At 42.7% G+C, this 19359-nt stretch overlaps 1 protein-coding gene across 1 annotated transcript; it reads left to right on the plus strand.

The window, feature by feature from the left end:
- The first annotated feature begins 50 nt into the window (after positions 1-50).
- Positions 51-18708, plus strand: NOL8 (nucleolar protein 8). Its single transcript, XM_068158015.1, has 17 exons — positions 51-151; positions 665-848; positions 1017-1079; positions 1863-1941; positions 2248-2395; positions 3441-3509; positions 4325-6265; positions 6543-6626; positions 8094-8213; positions 8529-8613; positions 9343-9484; positions 10851-10934; positions 11683-11933; positions 14446-14572; positions 15408-15478; positions 16594-16676; positions 18109-18708. Exons 2-17 carry the CDS (start codon positions 710-712, stop codon positions 18157-18159), a joined length of 3537 nt encoding a protein of 1178 aa, XP_068014116.1. The 5' UTR covers positions 51-151; positions 665-709; the 3' UTR covers positions 18160-18708.
- The last annotated feature ends 651 nt before the right edge of the window (positions 18709-19359 follow it).

Here is a 19359-nt window from a genome sequence, read left to right on the forward strand (position 1 = left end):
CCCCCCAGCGGCCCAGGCGGAGGAACCTTTTTTTCCCGACGGAGGGCTGGGAAGGGATGCGAGGCGGAACGCTAATGATGTTGCGCCACGAGACGCGCACATGGCGGCGATGAGGGAGAGTTACAAGGTTCCATCTCCGGAACTATTCCAGGTCAGATTATGTGGGGCCCTGAGCACCCTGTTGTAGTTCAAGTTGTCCCTTCTGCATGCAGGGAATTTAGACTGAATGAGACCTAAAGGTCTCTTTAACCCAAACTATTCAGCGGTTCAGGGGCGGTGGCTCTCGGGGGCTTCTGCGGGCACCTCGACTTCTTCTGGGGGCTGGGGTTGGGGCTGTGGGTGGGTCGCTTAGAAAGTTCTTAGAGAGGCGATGTTGTCAAGAGCCACTCACGCTTACTGCACTCAGTGGTACGGTTCAAAGCTTTAAAAAGGCCCCAACACCTAAACTCTGATTGCTTATAGCAGTGCGGTGCAATGACTGCTTATAGCAGTCCTGGCACGGGACTGGAGCAGAGTGTCTTACCCACTGCAGAACCAAGGCACACTCTTCTCTGAATGTTCTTGATGGAGGACTTCTAGTGGAACAGTTTGTTCCTAATCTGGTATTTGATTGTGTTAATTCCCGCAGCCTACGCGTTAGTGAACTGTTACTCTTTTCTTGCAGAAAAGCAGAGTGTGCCTTACAGGTGTGACAGCTTGACCTTTCAACATGGAGAAGGAACAGCTTTCAAAACGTTTATATGTGGGAGGGCTTGGCCATACGGTTTCTAAGGCTGAACTGCAAGAAAGATTCGGGAAGTTTGGGCATGTTTTGGATGCAGAGATCATTACCAGAAAAGATGATCAGGGTAACAGTTTTGCATCATTCTCTAAAAGTGAAGTCTTTTTTCCATCTGTAATGTGAAATGAAATGTTTGTCTCAGAGACCTGTTGTTTGCAGGAAACAACTCAATTTACAGTTTTAAGGAGAATGCTGAAATTACATAGAAATTAACAAAATGTTTATCGTTGATCAGGGAACCCTATGAAAACTTTTGCATACATCAGTGTCAACATTTCTGATGCAGACCTTAGAAGATGTAAGTACATTGCTTTTTCTTTCAAGTGATTTATTATTTTTCATCTGAGGTGCATCACTGATGATGGATTTAATGTTGTCAAGTCAGGATGTGAAGGCAGAGCCTGTTTTGTCCTGTTGTTGTGGGTATTCTGTTTTGTTTAAGCTGCAGTTTAATGGAAGTTGCTTTGCTGGGGTTTTCAGTAAGTAGATGTAAGCAGATTGAAATGATTCCCTGTGACTGAAATGGATGATTTATGAGTTTGTTCAAACTTTTTGATGAGAATACATAGAAAATATGCTTCAAATAGTTGGATTACTAAACTAGTGGTAGGTTCATAAACCCATCTCTGTAATATGTAGCAGCAAAATGACAGGTGAAGAGACCTCTACCTGAAGAGAGGGTTTGGTGATGTGCCCTTTTATGTAGGGAATGATGCCATTAGGAATGAGAAGGCTGAAGTACAGAAGTTAAGTAGAGAGCAGCCTATTTGACACTAGGGTAGAAAATTCAGAGTATGTTTAGCTGAGTTTTCAGGTTTGTGCTTGAACTGAACCATACAGACCTGAATAACTTTTTGAGTCAGAACTTGAATTCTGGATGTAGACCTTCATTTTTTTCAAGATTTGGGTATTAGACCTTTCATATTCAAACTAAAATCAAGTGAGTAATGAGGTATGAGATTGTGCTATAGAAATATGAAACTGTCATAGGGGGAGGTATAGTGAAGTCTAGCACATGGTTATTTGTAATGTAGAAAACCCTTTTGTAATGTAGGAAGTTTCTCATCTCTTTGTTTTACAGGCATGTCAGTTTTAAATAAAACTAAATGGAAAGGGGGGACACTGCAAATTGAGCTGGCCAGAGAAAGCTTTTTGCACAGGTACAAAGCAGTTTTGAAAATATTATTTGTGTGGTTAAAGATACACTTCTTCTGTTGATCTGAGCATGTTATGGCTGTGCTTTCATCTGCCACACTCTTACTCTTTCTACTGTTCATTGACATTGATGGATTATGATGCATGTTAGATACTGTAACCTGGTTTGTATCCTTATTCTCTTAAAGGTGGCAGATATTTTAATTCCTTAAGCAGTGAATGGTTACTGTGCTGTGGGAGAGAGTCACTGCCAGCTACAATTTAGCACACAGGCAAATGGTTTTTCATGTAAGAAATACTTTTTGTTACAGGCTTGCTGTGGAGAGGGAAGAAGCAAAGCTGCAAAAGGAAAAGCCGCAGAGAAATGACAAAATGGGTCTGTTAGAATCAATGAAAAAGGCTGGAGTTGCAGATTTTCACATGAAGGCAGTACCAGGTACAGAGGTGCCTGACCATAAGGTATGGTGGGGTAGATGTATGGAGGATTAAACCAAAAGGAAACCAAATTAAAAGCTCAGAATTGTGCACATGCTTGTTACATCATTGGGGGTGTTCAGGAGGAGACTTAATGGGGTGCTTGGTGCCATGGGTTAGTTGTTTAGGTGGGTTGGATTGGTGGATGGGTTGGACACGATGATCTTGAAGGTCTCTTCCAACCTGGTTGTTGATGATGATGATTATTATTATCTTTATGTAAACAGGCTTTTATTAATGTGTCAGTCCAACTTAGGAAAAGTGGTTTGCAGAAATACCTTAGATGTAGAATGCTTCTGTTCTTTGTACTGTCTTCTTTTTCATGTTAAGTGAGTAAATGCTTTGTTACCCACTTATGTTAGGAATATCTTTCTGCCCCCCCCTTAAAAGCATGTAAAGAGAATGTGTGTCTTATTTTTATACAGCATGTTAATTTTTAACAGCTGGGTTGTCAGGATCCCATCTTTGTGCTTCAGCACGCTCAGGATCAGGGTCTACACATGCTTACAAAAGTAAGATGTATAATCATTCAGTGTGCAAATACAGGCAACAAAAATGTTACTTCAGAGTTTTCAAAATTGCTTGCTAAGCACAGAATGTTTTTGGAGGGTGTTGAGGAGAATTTGCAGTTGTTTTATTTCATTGACAAAGGGGAAAAGGGCAAAATAGTAGCAGTCTTGTCTGCATATTTACCACTCTTCATTTGTAAACCAGAAGCCTTATATTAAAATAGTAATTGAAAAGTAAAGAGATTTGATTCTCTATTGTTACTCTTTATTTGCCAGTTGTAGATATTTGGGTTTTTTTTGGTTGGTTGGGTTTGTTGATGTGGGTTGAAAGAAAGAGACTGGCTAAGTTGCACACTACCAATGTATCTCCCTTAAGAAAACAAACAAAACCAATTTAGTCATAAAGAGTTCTTTATTAGTGTTTCTGTTATCAAAGAATATATGTTGTGTTTTCTTTCAGGGTTGCTTCCATTTTCTGTTTTGCTGTTGGTTTAACACTAATTATTTTCCTTCTCTTTTAGAAATGGGTTGTTGGTAAATTTGGCAGAGTCTTGCCTATCCTTCACCTGAGGAGTCAACAAAAAAATAAAATATCCTTTTCCAGTTGGTTGGGCATAGACACAATTCCCTTCTTTATTTTGTCATATGGGGTAACATTTGCACACCTTGAGTACTGTGTCCAGTTCTGGGCCCCTCAGTTTAGGAAGGAGGTTGACTTGCTGGAGCGTGTCCAGAGAAGGGCAACAAAGTTGGTCAGGGGTTTGGAACACAAGCCTGGGCTTGCTTAGCCTGGAGAAGAGGAGACTCAGGGGTGACCTTATTGCTCTCTACAACTACCTGAAGGGAGGTTGTAGACAGGTGGGGTGGAGGTTGGTCTCTTCTCCCAGGCAACCAGCACCCCAACAAGAGGACACAGTCTCAAGCTGCACCAGGGGAGGTTTAGGCTGGAGGTTAGTTCTATACAGAGAGAGTGATTGCCTATTGGAATGGGCTGCCCAGGGAGGTGGTGGAGTCACCAGTCACCATCATTGGAGGTGTTCAGGAGGAGTCTTGATGAGATGCTTGGTGCCATGGGTTAGTTGATTAGGTGGTGTTGGATGATAGGTTGGACGCAGTGATCTTGAAGGTCTCTTCCAACCTGGTCTGTTCTATTCTATTAATGGTCTTAATGTTGATGGCTCTGTCAGACTTGATTTACTGAATCCCCTAAGTAAATCTTGCAGTAAGTTTGTGTAATTTGAGTAAAATTTTTTTAGACTGCAATTCAGTTGCTTAAAGACTTATGGTTATAACATTAAAAAGGACTTTTTGTTGTCCTTTCACACAGAATTTGGCCTGTTCATAAAGACTGGAGTCTGCTTGCTGCAAGAATCGTGTTGGTTTAATTCCCTTAACTCAAACTAACATTGTGAAATATGACCCATCAAAATATTGCCATAACCTGAGAAAGCTGGATCCAGACTTGACACATTTAGCTCCTGTATCTGAGCTTACTTGGCACTTGGAAGTGGAAGATGACAGCATAAGCAAGAAGAGGCGAGGAGAGTTCCCTGTGACCAAGAAGCCAGTTAAAAAAATGAAGCCGCTGGGCAGTGAGGCTGTGAATGGATCAGGGGTTCTCTCTTCTAGTTGCCAGTCCCATTCAAAAAGCACAACCTCACCACAGCCAGATCAAAGATGCAAACCCAATGAGAAATCTAAATTGCCTCTCTCAAGGAGTCCTAATAGTAAAATATCAGGAAGAGGTTTATTATCAGATAAAAGCAGTATTCCTGGAGTTGCAGCTCCAAACAATACAGCTGTTTCTGACAGTGACATTGATTCTGAGGAGGAGATCAGAGCAATGGTAGAGAGAGAAATGCAGAAAGCTGATCACATTGAGGCTGAAGATGTTGAGACTGGGAGTGATCACTTGGAAATTGTTGGGGATAATTTTGAATTAAAATATAATAGTCACTGGTCCTTAAGTAATTCGGATGCCACGAAGAAAGCTAACAAAGGAGGTGATAAAGAGAGTGTGGAATGTGATAATGGTTATGATTCAGCAGATACAGATGAAATTATTGCTGAAATTAAAACTTCAGCTCAAAGTAGCAGGAAAACTGCAATTTTAGAAGATTCTAAGCAGGTGACAGTGGAAAATAAAGAAACATTAACTAACAAAAAATGTGATTCACCCGATGGCTCCTCACTGAAAACCTGCCATGTGAAAGAACACTTTGAAAGAAATCAGAAAATGAAAAAGTCCAAATCTGGTGCCTTGCAATGTACAGCAGTTAACAGCACAACAAAGGCAACTAGTAGTGAAAGCTCCTCTTCAGAGCCTGAGGACGAGGAGTCTGACATCAGCTCCAATTATGAATCCATGATGCAAAACTGTTACCGCTTAGACCTTACGTTAGATGACTTAAAATCATTAGCTACTGAAAACTCTGGGACAGCAGCAGAGGAATCAGATAGTGCAGAGAGTTCTAGTCAGCATGGTGTTGAAGAAAATTCTACAAGTAATGTTGTAAATAACCAAAAAATTTCTAAAGCTTGCCCTGCAGTTAAGAAAAAAAAAGGCATCTGTCCTGAAGATGTAGTTGCTGAGATATTAGCAGGGGAGGAGAATGTTGGTGAAGAGAACTCCAAGGGACAAGACAACTCAGGTTTGAAGTATCAGCCCTTCAGGGGGATAGGGTCCCTTTGTGACAAAGAGTTCAGTCAGGGCAGCACTGGTGTGAAGAAGAGGTCTGTAGATGGTTTAGGTATTAACACTTCTATTTCTCCTGATGGGGAGGAGTCATCCCAAAACCAGGCTGAGAACCACTCATTGAATTCACTTGAAGTCAGCAGTAAAAAGAGACAAAATCTGCACTGTGAACAGCACAAGGCATCTTCTGATGCTGCCTCTGTAGCAGAGAAGAGAGATCAACCTGCTTCCAGGCCCTCTTTAGAAGGAAAGAAGAAAAATGTGAGTTCTTCACAACGTTGCCAAAGTTCAGAGCCTGGAGATGCTGTTTCTAGTACTGGTCAGAGTGAATATGAGAGCAGTGACACAGACAGTGATGCTGCATTGCCACAGAAGCGTGTGAAACAGCTGAAAAGCCCAAAACTGCTCTCAACAAAACTGAAGCAGGATGGAAGCAACAAAAATCCAGAAGGCAATGCTACTAAATGTGAGGGTAGGAAGACAAGCCTTCTGCAAAATAAGGAGCTTTGTCTTCATGCCACAGCTTCAAGGGAACCTAGTACACAAAACAGACAGTTGCAGGACAACCTGAGAAGGCTGGCAGCTCTAGAAGAGAGGCGGAAAGAGAGAGAATTACAGAAGAAACTCATTCAAGGAGCTCTTTCAAATCTGGTAACTACAATCAACTTGTATCTGAATAGCATGCCCTGAAAAGGGGAAATTAATAGATGGGGAGTTAGATATACAAGAATCATATACTGGAATTTCTGATTACATTACCAGTGTTCTTTTGAGTCTATACAAAATGATGCCGACCGAATGTCTAGTCTACAGTTAGAAGAGGAATAAGAGATTCCTCCTTTCATATGATGGAAATGTCTTTTAGATACTTACATATGATTGTAGCAAGTATGTGGTATGTTTGACCTGACAGTTTTACTCTTACTAGGACAGCCAGCCAGCAGGCAAGCACAAGCACATCGTATTCAATTCAGATGGGGAAAGTGAAGCTGAAGGAGATGAGATGGTGAAGGTGGGTACAAATTTGGGAAAGAGGGTAAGTGTTACTAGGGAAAAAGTCCAGTATTCTGAAAGGTGATTCTATATCAGTATGATTGTGCCTTTTATTCTGAAGACAAACTGCCCAAAAAAAAAAAGGGTTTGAATTAATGTGCATGATTCTTGGGGTTTTGCTAACAGGAAACGGGTTTCAAGTAACTGTGCATCTGAGATAGCTGGAGAACTTGGATAACTTGTAAACAGATTTGCATAAAAGATACTCCAACCTTGCTTAAAAGAAAAAGAATGCTGAAGTTTTACAGGCCTCACAGCATTACTTTTGAAATTCCACTGCTCTTAGTCAAAGGAAGGCAAGGAGATTTGGCTTCAGTACTATGGAAGAGCTCTGCTCTTCCCGACATTGTGTACCAAGAATCTCTGTTGATTTCTTTTAAAGAAATGCAGTATCTTCTCCTTGATGACAAGTGACAAGACCAGAGGAAATAGTTCCAGCTGTGCCAGGGGAGGTTTAGGCTGGATACTAGAAAATAGTTCTTCACAGAAAGGGTTCTCAAATGTTGGAATGGTCTGTTCAGGGCAGTGGTGGAGTCACTATCCCTGGGGGTGTTCAAGTGGCGTGTAGACCTGGCACTTAAGGTTCAGTATTGACCCTGCAGTGCTGGGTTGAGGGCTGGACTGGATGATCTTCGAGGTTTCTTCCAACCAGCTACACTCTGCGGTACTGTAATCTTGTGTTTAAAGTTTTGTTAATGGTACAAAGAAGTTGTGTGGGACTTTCTCTTTACACCTTACCCAAGACCTTGTTTAGCAGACTCATCAGGACCTTACCACCATACATCAGCCCAAGTAGCTGCTTTTTGCTGGAGTAGAACTCGTATCATCACATTTTTCAGTCTTATCTCTGCTGAAGCTTTAAACTGTTGGGTTTGCTTTTGTTGCATCTTTTTCCTCATAAGCATAGTAAGGTTAGGACAGTTCTCACTGTTTAATACAAAACCTTCTGTTCTCACTTTTCCTCATGTTTATCACTCTTTTTTGCATACATATCTCTTACCCTGTATTTAGAATCCCTGCTCTGTATTATTTCTCTAAAAGAACCTCTAGATCTATGGAAATCCATTATGGAAGCAATGGACTGCTTACCTTCTGTAATCAGTGATCTTTATCAACTGACATGAACTATGTCCAAAAAAGGTATAATTAGACACTGATATTTTCAAGTTGATTTTCCTTGACATAATCTGAAAACTACATGTTTATTCCTAACTCTCTCATATTGTAAAACCTGAGTTAGACTTTACATAGATACTGTGCCTGTGCTAAAATGTAATAGTCCTAAATCGAAACCAGAATTGAACAACTGTCCTATGACATACAATATCCATGTTGAAGCACACAGATCAATAATCTGGTAAAATGAACAAACTGAGTTATTTGCTCAAACTACTTTTCTGTATTTATTTCTTCTCGTTTAACAAAGGATGGATCTGCTCCTAAAACTTCATGCAGACTGTTTGAAAGCAGTGAGGATGAGCAAGACGATGCAGATGATGAGATATTCAAAATTAAGCCGCATTTTGAAGGCAAAGCTGGTGAAAAAGTGAGTGAACCCTTTATTGCAATTTAGTTTTCTTCTAACTCTCCCTAAAGCCAGAAGACCTGAACATCTAGGTTTGCATTCTTGCTGAATATGATTTTGACAGGTTACAAATAGTATTATCTCAAGTAGAGGAAACAGTAGCCCTGGAAGTGTCTTGTGGAGTGGGAGGAGTTTCTCTGATGTTGCCATATTAGAATTCAAAGAAATGTATGGAAAAGCCATCAAGATCTAAAGATTATTAGAATATTGCCATAATTATAGTCACTGAATGCTGATGACTTTCCTTTCCGGTGCTTAACTGTTGCACTCTTTCAGCTCTTGCAGTTGCAGTCTCGATTTGGCACAGATGAAAGGTTTCGCATGGATGCTCGATTCCTTGAAAGTGACAGTGAAGAGGAAGGTAAACCTGCTCAGGTTAATATGAGCCAGCAGTGTGCCCAGGTGGCCAAGAGGGCCAATGGCATCCTGGCCTGCATTAGGAATAGTGTGGCCAGCAGGAGCAGGGAAGTCATTGTGCCCCTGTACTCTGCATTGGTTAGGCTGCACCTTGGGTACTGTGTCCAGTTCTGGGCCCCTCAGTTTAAGAAGGACATCGAAACACTTGAATGTGTCCAGAGAAGGGCAGCAAGGCTGGTGAGGGGCCTTGAGCACAGGCCCTATGAGGAGAGGCTGAGGGAGCTGGGATTGTTTAGCCTGGAGAAGAGGAGGCTCAGGGGTGACCTCATTGCCCTCTACAACTACCTGAAAGGTGGTTGTAGCCAGGAAGGGGTTGGTCTCTTCTCCCAGGCAACCAGCACCAGAACAAGGGGACACAGTCTCAAGCTGCGCCAGGGGAGGTTTAGACTCGAGGTGAGGAGAAAGTTCTTCACCGAGCGAGTCGTTCGTCATTGGAATGTGCTGCCCAGGGAGGTGGTGGAGTCACCATCCCTGGAGGTGTTCAAGAGGAGATTGGATGTGGCACTTGGTGCCATGGTCTAGTCACGAGGTCTGTGGTGACAGGTTGGACTCGATGATCATCGAGGTCTCTTCCAACCTTAGTTAGTATACTGTGATACTGTAATGTTATATATCACGTTACTGGCTTACATCAGAGCAGGGGAAAACAGTGTATTGATTTTCCTCTTAACAGAGACAAACACCTTGAAGGCAGGTGAGGAAGAAGAGCTTGCTGCAGAGAAAAAGAAAAATCTGCAAATACTGGGAAGCCTCTTGAACATTGACCTGGAACGCTCCAAGCCAAATAAGAAAGCTACAAATGTTAAGAAATTCAGGTATGAATCCTCCATTAGCAGAACAGAAGGAGTTTTAAAAAAGCATCATTTTGGCCAAAGTTTCACAATTAAAATTTCTGCCTAGCTTACTGAGAAAAGTATTTTCTTCTCCATTGTGTGCTTTTGAAGTCAGAGTTTAGTGCAGTGTCCTAATAGATTACACAGCTAGTAATTATAATTCGTTTAGGGAAAGAACCATTGGATGCCTGCTTGAGTTTCTTGTAGCAGATTTTGAATGATCAGATGGTTGGGTATAAAAATTAATATTTTACTAAGTTCTTGTTTGTGGAAGATGTATTTCTGTTCTTTGTGGAGGCAAACTTAACATGGCTTCAACAAAGAACATGTGAGTTGGACCGTCTGCAGGATGGGTGTAGCCCATCACACATAAGCATTCATTAAGGGAGAGGAGGGAAAATAAAGAGATTACCTTCTTGCATTAACATCTTGCAATGTGCCATTGCAAAGCCACATTGCAGTGTGGGCTTTTGCTACACTAGTATTGGGGCCAGTCTAAACCTTAGACTGCTTTAGCTAAAAGCATCTAAAATGTTTGCATTTTGAAAACTGGGCATAAACGTGGTTTAATTTTCTTGGATTTTGGTTGTGATTTGAATTTACAGTTGAGCTTTTAATTTATGCAAAGTTTGATACCAGAAGAAATAGATACAGATAGATGTATGGAGAAAAGAAGGCTCTGAGTTGACCTAATTGTGGCCTTCCAGTATTTGAAGGGGGCCTACAAGAAGGCTGGGGAGGGACTTCTCAGGATCAGGTAGTGATAGGACTAGGGGGAATGGAATGAAGTTGGATGTGGGGAGATTCAGGCTGGATGTGAGGAGGAAGTTCTTCACCATGAGAGTGGTGAAGCCCTGGAATGGGTTGTCCAGGGAGGTAGTTGAGGCCCCATCCCTGAAGGTGTTTAAGACCAGGCTGGCTGAGGCTCTGGCCAGCCTGATCTAGTGTGGGGTGTCCCTGCCCATGGCAGGGGGGTTGGAACTAGATGATCCTTGTGGTCCCTTCCAACCCTGAATGATTCTATGTATTGATATGGATAGCAATATTGATACACTTCCCCAAAAAATAGGCAGGTGAAGGTATAAATGTGCTCCTGCTGCACAACACACAACTTAAGATCTATGTTTTATATTGAATACTACCATTCGATTAAAGCCTCTTTTATTTGATTTTCTGGACCCACATACAGACTGGTACTTAGGAAGTGCCAGTTAGGTTTAGGATTGATTTGAAACCTTATTTGGTGAAGAAGCCAGTGCAGATTTGAATCTGACTAAAGCTTTGGGGTAGCTTTTAGTTGAGCATTTAGAATGTCTCATGGTTTTTCTTTGCCTTTTTGGTTTTGCAGAGATATCAATGCCCTCCGCTATGATCCCACAAGAGAAGACCATGCAGTCTTTGAAAGGAAACCAGTTGCTACAGAAAAAGAGAGGTAATATTACAACTTGCTGATTGTAACTGTGACGTTTCTTCCTATGGAAGGATGGCAGGAGCAGAAGATGGAGTTTGAAACTATGCAGATGGCTCTTTTTTTTCCTCTTTTGTTCTCTCTATTGCCACTAAACCCAAGATACAGTGAGAACTGTGACCACTTAAAAACATGTCACATCATCTGCTTTCTGCATGGCATTTTCTGCCTTCCTGTCTCAGCTTCCAGCTGTCCCTTTGCTTCAAGTTATGATCTTTTACTATTTGCAAATCTTTGAGGGGAAAAAGAAACAACTGGCTTTTTAACATTTCTTTTGCCAGAACTCTCTGCTAAAAATCTTAATGTCTGTGCTATCACACATTAAGTGAGGAGTTAAGGATGTGGTTAATTATAAAGTAGACTTGTGATGGCCTTTGGAGACAAACCTCAGATGTTTCCCCACTGCCTACCCTCGATCAGTGGGTAGATGGCAGGAGGTGAAAAGAAATGGGTCACAAGTCTAAACCAAAATGGCAGTCATGCTGCACCAAAAAAAAGTCTTTCTGGCAATAGGCAATATCCTATTGGCAGAACCTGGAACTGCTACAAAAGGAGAGGAAAAAAAACCTCACCCAAACCTTAAAACTGAACCACTTATTAATGTGCTTAGATGAGTGTAGGAAGACATTAATAGCAAGGTTGACTCTTAGGGAACCTTTCTGTTAAAAATATGTATGTGCTGTGTTACTATGCTTTAGCAATCTCGTTTCAGTAAAGCTAAAAGGAAGAAGAAAAGGGAAGAGAATGAGAAACGGCCTGAAGTGTCTAAAGAAACATACTATGATATTGCTGTGGATTTAAAGGAGTTGTTGGGATCTTCAAAGTGCCAATCAACAAAAAATGAAGAAATACCCTGGGACAAAGAGGATTTAGGCCCTAACGTTGGGAGTAACACAGCTCAGGAATCAAGTGGCTTCATGTTTTCCTTCTTTGGAGATGCAGAGGAGTTGAACAAAAAAGAAGGTAATAGCAGAACTTAAATAATAGTACTGCGGCTAATGAATAGGTGATGTCAGGCACTGCAGAGTTCATAGAAATTCAGAATCCAGGGGAATTTCAGAGGCAAAAGTCAGTAATTAAGCAAATCATTCTGATCTCTTATACTTGCCGTGGTTCTTAGAGTTCAGTCACACTTCATTCATGTTTGCATCCCAGGAGTTTTGAAAGGGGTGTTTGGAGAAGGAACTCGAGGCCCTGTCCCTGGGGGTGTTTAAGAGCAGGCTGGATGAGGCTCTGGCCAGCCTGATCTAGTGTAGGGTGTCCCTGCCCATGGCAGGGGGGTTGGAACTAGATGATCCTTGTGGTCCCTTCCAACCCTGAATGAAACTATGAAACTACTACTGAATTATTTTCTCAACAGCGATGGCAAAATTTGTCACCCAATCTACATCTCAAATAATCCGGGAAGAAGATGATATACCACTCAGATCAGCTTTCACATAAGCCAACAAGGTTTTAAATAAAAAGCGTGTTAATTAAGGTGCAAAAGAAAGTCTTGGAGCTGACCTGAACCTCCAAGAAGATTCTGTTACGTGCTTCATTTTACTATTTTATCTTTAGAAAACTGAAACTGAATGACACGTGGTTATTGGCATGTTGTAGCAAGATAAATGTTATGAAAGCAAAATTAAAACAATCAGAAACCAAGGCACTTCATATAGTGGTAATGTAGGAAATAAAAGAAACTGGGTGAAATTAGTGACCTTTTTTTTTTAAAGGCCCAAAACCCCCCGAAGAAAACCAACACCCAAACTAATAATAAAAAGCCAAAACCCTCACATTTCTGCTGACTTCAGAAAGTATTCAGTGTCATCTGACTGCAGTAATACAGGTTTCAGAATATGTAAGAGAGCTCCAGAACAAAGTGGGAAATACCTGAGCAGAGATGTTCAGAGTTCACAAAGTTCTTGGCACTGAGAACCACGTGAACAGTGTCCTACAGTTACTGTTATGAGTAATCATGCATTTCTGTTGCGTGCGAGTCCTGTGGGGTGCCAACAGGGCTGCTGTGGTAGCTGCTGTGCTGACACCAAGGTAAGTCTCTGTCCACTGCATATATCTCAGTTGCTTTGGTGATTTTCATTCTAGATTATTTATGTTGTTATTTGTGTTTGATCTGACTTAAGATCCTGTGTGTCACGTGGAACCTGTGAAGGGAGAACGTGTGGTTAGTCTTTTTCTGAGCACAAACTATGGGTTCTTGGAAACAATTTAAGCTTGCAAGTGCTCACTTTTTTCCAAAGGAGAATTTTCTGATCTCTTGAACAAAATACTGTTTATGTTCTAATGATTCTTGGATTTGGCAGCTGTTTTATATTGCCAGAGGGAGGCACTACAGGAGCATTCTCTGGTCATCCAGACAAGTAATGTGCGCTACACTAGAAGAAAAGGCTACACTAGGTTCATAACCTCAGTCCTTTTGGCAAGGTGAAGTAGTAAGGGTTTAGGTACATGTTGAAGTTACCATGTGTAAACAAGGTTTTTGGCCACTGTCTCTGTATGCTATAGGCAGGAATACCTACGTGACAATAACACATCTTAAAGACTCAGAATAAGCTAAGGCATTGTGAGTTTCTTTGAAAAGGAACTAATTAAGATAGTTCAGAGTGCAAGAAAGCTTTTATTCCAACTTCTGCAATCCACAGATAGACACAATGACTCACAACTCAGTTGATAATGATTGTTAGGTTGGAGTGATTTGATAGAACCCTAGACCCTAACAACAAGCTTTAGAGGACTCCTGCCCTTTTTGCTTATGCTGTAATGATACTAGTTGAGAACTTTGAGGGTAGACTTAAAGCATCAGAGAAAGCAAACTAAATATTTACTTGCCCGGAATGTGACAGAAATCCTGAAGAGGGGAATCTCAGAATGGCTTAGGTTGAAATGGACCTTAGAGAGATCATCTACTTCAACCTGCCTGCTTCGAGCAGGGATACCTCTCAACTAGACTCAGCTGCTCAAGGCTTTATCCAGCTTGGCCTGGAATGCCCCCAGGAAGGAGGCATCCACAACCTATTCTGGAATCTCACCACCCTCATACTGAATAACTTCTTCCTAATATCCAGTCTAAACCTACTCTCCCTCAGCTTAAATCCATTCTCCCTTGTCCTATTGCTAGACACTTATGACAAGTCCCTCTCCAACTTTCATGTAGGATCCCTTCAGGTATTGGAAGGCAGCTATAAAGTCCCCCCAGACTCTAGGCTGAACAACCTCAGCTCCCTCAGCCTATCCTCATAGCAGAGAGGCTTCAGCCTTTGGATCATCTTTGTGGTCCTCCTCTGGACTCACTTCAACAGCCTTGTGTCCTTGACACAGTGTTTGCAGTAGGGTCTTACAAGAGCAGAGTACAGTTTCTATCCTTAAATCTGTCTTTTCCAATGGAAGTGTTTCATTTTGGAGTAGAAACTGTAACGGCAATTAGGAGAGTAAACTGAATTATTTGATTATTTGAATTGCAATATTGTTGCAGAGCCTTACGTAATTGAATCCATCAAACCTGTAAAAGTCGCATGGCAAGAAGATCCACGGTTTCATGACAGCAGCTCTGAGGGTGATGATGAACCAGAGGCATCAGAGAGTGAAAATGACCATGAAATGCAAGTTGTATTTGTATTTGTTGTCTGCTTAGTTGTAGTAGTTTGATGCTATGAGAGTATTAACAGCAGCACTCAGGTTATGGGAAACTAATCATAGTAGTATCATAGTATCAGTCAGGGTTGGAAGGGACCACAAGGATTGTCTAGTTCCAACCCCCCTGCCATGGGCAGGGACACCCCACACTACATCAGGCTGGCCAGAGCCTCATCCAGCCTGGTCTTAAACACCTCCAGGGACGGGACCTCAACCACCTCCCTGGACAACCATTCCAGGGCTTCACCACTCTCATGGTGAAGAACTTCCTCCTCATGTCCAGCCTGAATCTCCCCACCTCCAGCTTTATTCCATTCCCCCTAGTCCTATCACTACCTGAGATCCTGAGAAGTCCCTCCCCAGCCTTCCTGTAGGCCCCCTCCAGATACTGGAAGGCCACAATTAGGTCACCTCGGAGCCTTGTCTCCTCCAGACTGAACAGCCCCAACATATCTTCACTTCCACACCTCTGATTAGTGGAAGTGTTCTTCATAAACCATTCCTTGCTGCACAGAATGTAGTAATCAAAAATCCCAATATCACCCTTGATCTGAAGTTGAATCTAACAGCTGAACTTCTAGTTCAGTGCATGAGAACTTAACTGGGTAGTGGGTTTGGCCAACAGTCAAATATATATGGAGTTTTCTTAAGAAAGGTTTATTGATAGAAGTGCATGTTTGGTTACTATGGAGTAGTGCTTTCCCATGCACCCTGTTTCTCTGAAGCATTACAGCTTTCACTTGTGCTAATGGAATTTGACAGTAACCTTCATGATGCTGTAATTCCTTTGGTTTTGTCTAGGTTTTTGTCTTTACCACGGACAGACACCAGAAGATTTTTCTTCTTCTCCAAAGGTGATGAACGTCTAAAAGGTATGGCAGAACTTACTCCTATTTTTTTTAAGCCTGCTGACATTTAATGACAAAAATCCCCTGTCTAATTAATAGTGTTCTACAGTGAGAGAATAGAACTGCAGGTCTCCATCACTGCTTGTGGTTTAAATTGTGATAGCACATCCCATGAGAAATGCCTGGTAAAATAAATGCTGAACAGCTGTCTTGCTTTCCTGGTTTTGGATAATTGCTTATTATGTAGCTGGTCTTCTAGGGCTTACCAAAAAAAAACCCCAAAACCAAGCCCCAAATCACTTGATAACTTATCTAGACACTTTGGATCCTTTCAGACATAGATATGACCTTTACAGTTTCTGTGTTTCTGGTGTGGTCATTAAGAATGTTGATTATTCTTATCAGCCACATATTGCCCACATGGTTCTTGGTCCTAAATAAGCTCTGTGGTTGTTGTTTTTTTTTCTTTGTGAATATAACAAATGTCATAGTTGAAAATAAACACCAAAAAAAGGCAAAAAACCCCAATAATTAAAATATTCAAACAAATAACACACACACCCCCCCAAACAAAACCAAACCCCAAACAAACAAAACCAATGCAAATTTAAACAGACACAAACCCACCAACCTACAGGCCACCAAAGTGATTGCTCTTGATATTTCAAACAAAAAAGTGGTCAGGACAGCCCTAAATGATGCCACTTTTCTGAGACATGTTAGGTCACTACCATTAAATGTATGTGTCAAGGTTGCTGTGTTCATAGAGTTACTGTACTGAAATCTTCCAGCTTATCTGATGTACAGTGCGTGGTAGAACTGTGCTCTGATTCTTCTGCAGGCATGAACTTTCTTGGGAGACGTGGGATAAAGGTGCTGAGCTTTTCATGAAGCATATGCTGCTTCACTGCAGTTTATCTTGCAGCACACTGAGGAAAACCTCTGCTGCCTTTCAGTTTTGTAGCACACAAAGCTGTAGTGCATAACCTTTGAGTTTGAGCCAGTTATGTCAGGGGGGCAAGACAGAAATACTGAAGACAAGACCTTCTGATTTTATTGCTGTGTTGCTCATGAGCTCTGTGAACAGCAGCATATTTAGAAGTGTTTAGTCATATTAATTTGTTCTTTGCTTTGTGCAGAGGGCCCCAGGTTATTTTGTAGGTCAGTAGACCTCAGTGAAGACAGAGATGGTTGGGACGAGAGACGTAGAGTTTTGCTTGAGGTGAGTATTTTGCCATCTGTTACTTGGTGACTGCAGCTAAAAGCTCGGCAGGAGGAGGGAATGTGTCTGCTTATTTGCTTCATTTGCATTTAAAAGTAATTCAAGACCCTTAGAAGGACTTGAAATCTCATAACTGCCAAGGAGCTACAATTTTGTAGTGCAGCGTTGTGTATAACGTCATGTTGTGACGTCCAAGCAGGTAAGTTACTGCATCTCTGTATTGTACAGGACCAGTTGCTTCATTGCATGTGAAAAATGTGTTTGAGACAAAGAGATGAAATGAGAAACTTCTCCAAAAAAACTATCATAGTATCATAGTATCATTCAGGGTTGGAAGGGACCACAAGGATCATCTAGTTCCAACCCCCCTGCCATAGGCAGGGACACCCCACACTAGACCAGGCTGGCCAGAGCCTCAGCCAGCCTGGGCTTAAACACCCCCAGGGACGAGGCCCCAACCACCTCCCTGGACAGCCCATTCCAGGGTTTCACCACTCTCATGGGGAAGAACCTCCTCCTCACATCTAGCCTGAATCTCCCCACCTTCAGCTTCATTCCATTCCCCCTAGTCCTATCACTACCTGAGATCCTGAGAAGTCCTTCCCCAGCCTTCCTGTAGGCCCCCTTCAGATACTGGAAGGCCACAATTAGGTCACCTGGGAGCCTTCTCTTCTCCAGACTGAACAGCCCCAGCTCCTTCACTCTGTCCTCATAGGAGAGGTGCTCCAGCCCTCTGATCATCCTTGTGGCCCTTCTCTGGACACGTTCCAGCACCTCCACATCCCTCTTGTAATAGGGGCTCCAGAACTGGAGGCAGTACTCCAGGTGGGGTCTCACCAGGGCTGAGTAGAGGGGGAGGATCACCTCCCTTGACCTGCTGGCCACACTCTCCTGATGCAGCCCAGGATCTGGTTGGCTTTGCGGGCTGCAAGTGCACACTGAGAGCTCGTGTTGAGCTTCTTGTCCACCAGCACCCCCAAGTCTCTCTCCTCAGGGCTGCTTTCCAGCCAGTTACTGCCCAGACTGGCTTTGTGCCTGGGATTGCCTCGACCCAGATGCAGGACCCTGCACTTGCTCTTATTGAACCCCATGAGATTGGCTTGTGCCCACCTCTCCAGCCTGTCCAGGTCCCTCTGGATGGCCTCCCTTCCCTCCAGCATGTCTGCTGCACCACACAGCTTGGTGTCATCAGCAAACTTGCTGTGGGTGCACTCAATGCCACTGTCCATGGCACCCACAAAGATGTTGAACAAGCCTGGTCCCAGGACTGATCCCTGAGGGACTCCGCTTGTCCCTGGCCTCCACTGGGACATGGAGCCATTGACAGCTACTCTCTGGGTGCGGGCCATCAAGCCAGTTCCTTATCCATCTAGTGGTCACCCATCAAACCCATGTGTCACCAGCTTGGTGTTAAAGTTTAAAATCTTTTCAGGAATGCCGGAAGAAGCATAAGGATGCAAGGAGGAAAGTGAGAAGAAAGTGATAAGTGTTTCTTACCTGACTGGTCAGAAATGTTTTGTGTTTCTTCTTTGAAGAAGTTGCAGAAAAATGTTACTTGGAAAATTCAGTATTTCAAACATCTGATAGGGGAAAAAAAAACAACATTGGAAAAGACTATTAAACTTTGTTCTAAACAGGTATGGATTTATGGTGTCCCAGCTTGTACCAAGGCTTTGGTTCTTTTGTCTGTACGAATGTTACTTGCTGCTCTGCAAGGTTTTGGAGAACTTGATCACGTGAAAAGCGACAACACAGGACTATTTTGCTGTGATCTCTGGTCCCAGTGCTAAACTGGGTTGAGAAAAAGTAGCTCTGTGTCTGTAAGACTATATAACCTGTATCCCGTCAGTCATAATGAGATTCCTTCACCATCTCTTGGGATGCATTATTTCCTGAGTAACAGTGGACCAGAAGCTTGTGAACACACATACAGAATGGGAAAGGGGTGTGGAAGGGGTAGATTTGTATTTCTTCACAAGGATGATTTTTCAACATTTTGATTGAATATGTAAATTAAATATGTAGAACTAAATATTGCTGATGGTGTGTGCTTGTTGAAGGAATGTTATTTTTACATCTACCATCTTATTTTTGTATCCATTTGGCCTGTATACTGCAGAGGACCTCTATTCTCAGCAGCCACATGCAAGCCCCATCCCTCCCCTGCTCTGTCCTCACCTCACCAGGACACTCTGATGCATGACCTGAACCCTTTTGTAGGCTTGGCCCCATGGGTCATGATGGTCACTGGGACAGCCCCACCACTGGTCTGCATGCTGGCCAAGAGGCCACCTGCCACCCACTGTGTGACAGTCAGGCAAAACCCAGCTAGGCAGCCTGCTGCAGGGGACCCTGCTTAAGGAGGCACTTCAACTCAGTCATTTCCAGAGCTGCCCTTCTGCGTGGTGCACAGTATTGTTTGCCTGTGCATGTGTTTTCTGATCAAGGGTGCAGAATCCAGACTTCCATTTTGCTTTTTCCTCACCAGCTCCTGAGCAAAAGAAAGTCCAAACAGAGTGAGACATCAGCCCTGGAGTGGCACTGCCTGAACAGCACCTTTTGGTCACCAGTGCTGGCAGGATGTGGGTGTATTCCAGGAGCTGGTGCAGCAGCCCAGGAAGGGTGATAGTGGGAGATCATGAGGTATGCATGGGGTATGTCACCCATGAGCTCTTTCACTGCT

Source organism: Melanerpes formicivorus, unplaced genomic scaffold (genome assembly GCF_026170545.1).
Source record: "Melanerpes formicivorus ecotype bairdi unplaced genomic scaffold, bMelFor1.0.p_v2 SCAF_38, whole genome shotgun sequence".
Lineage (NCBI taxonomy): Eukaryota > Metazoa > Chordata > Aves > Piciformes > Picidae > Melanerpes > Melanerpes formicivorus.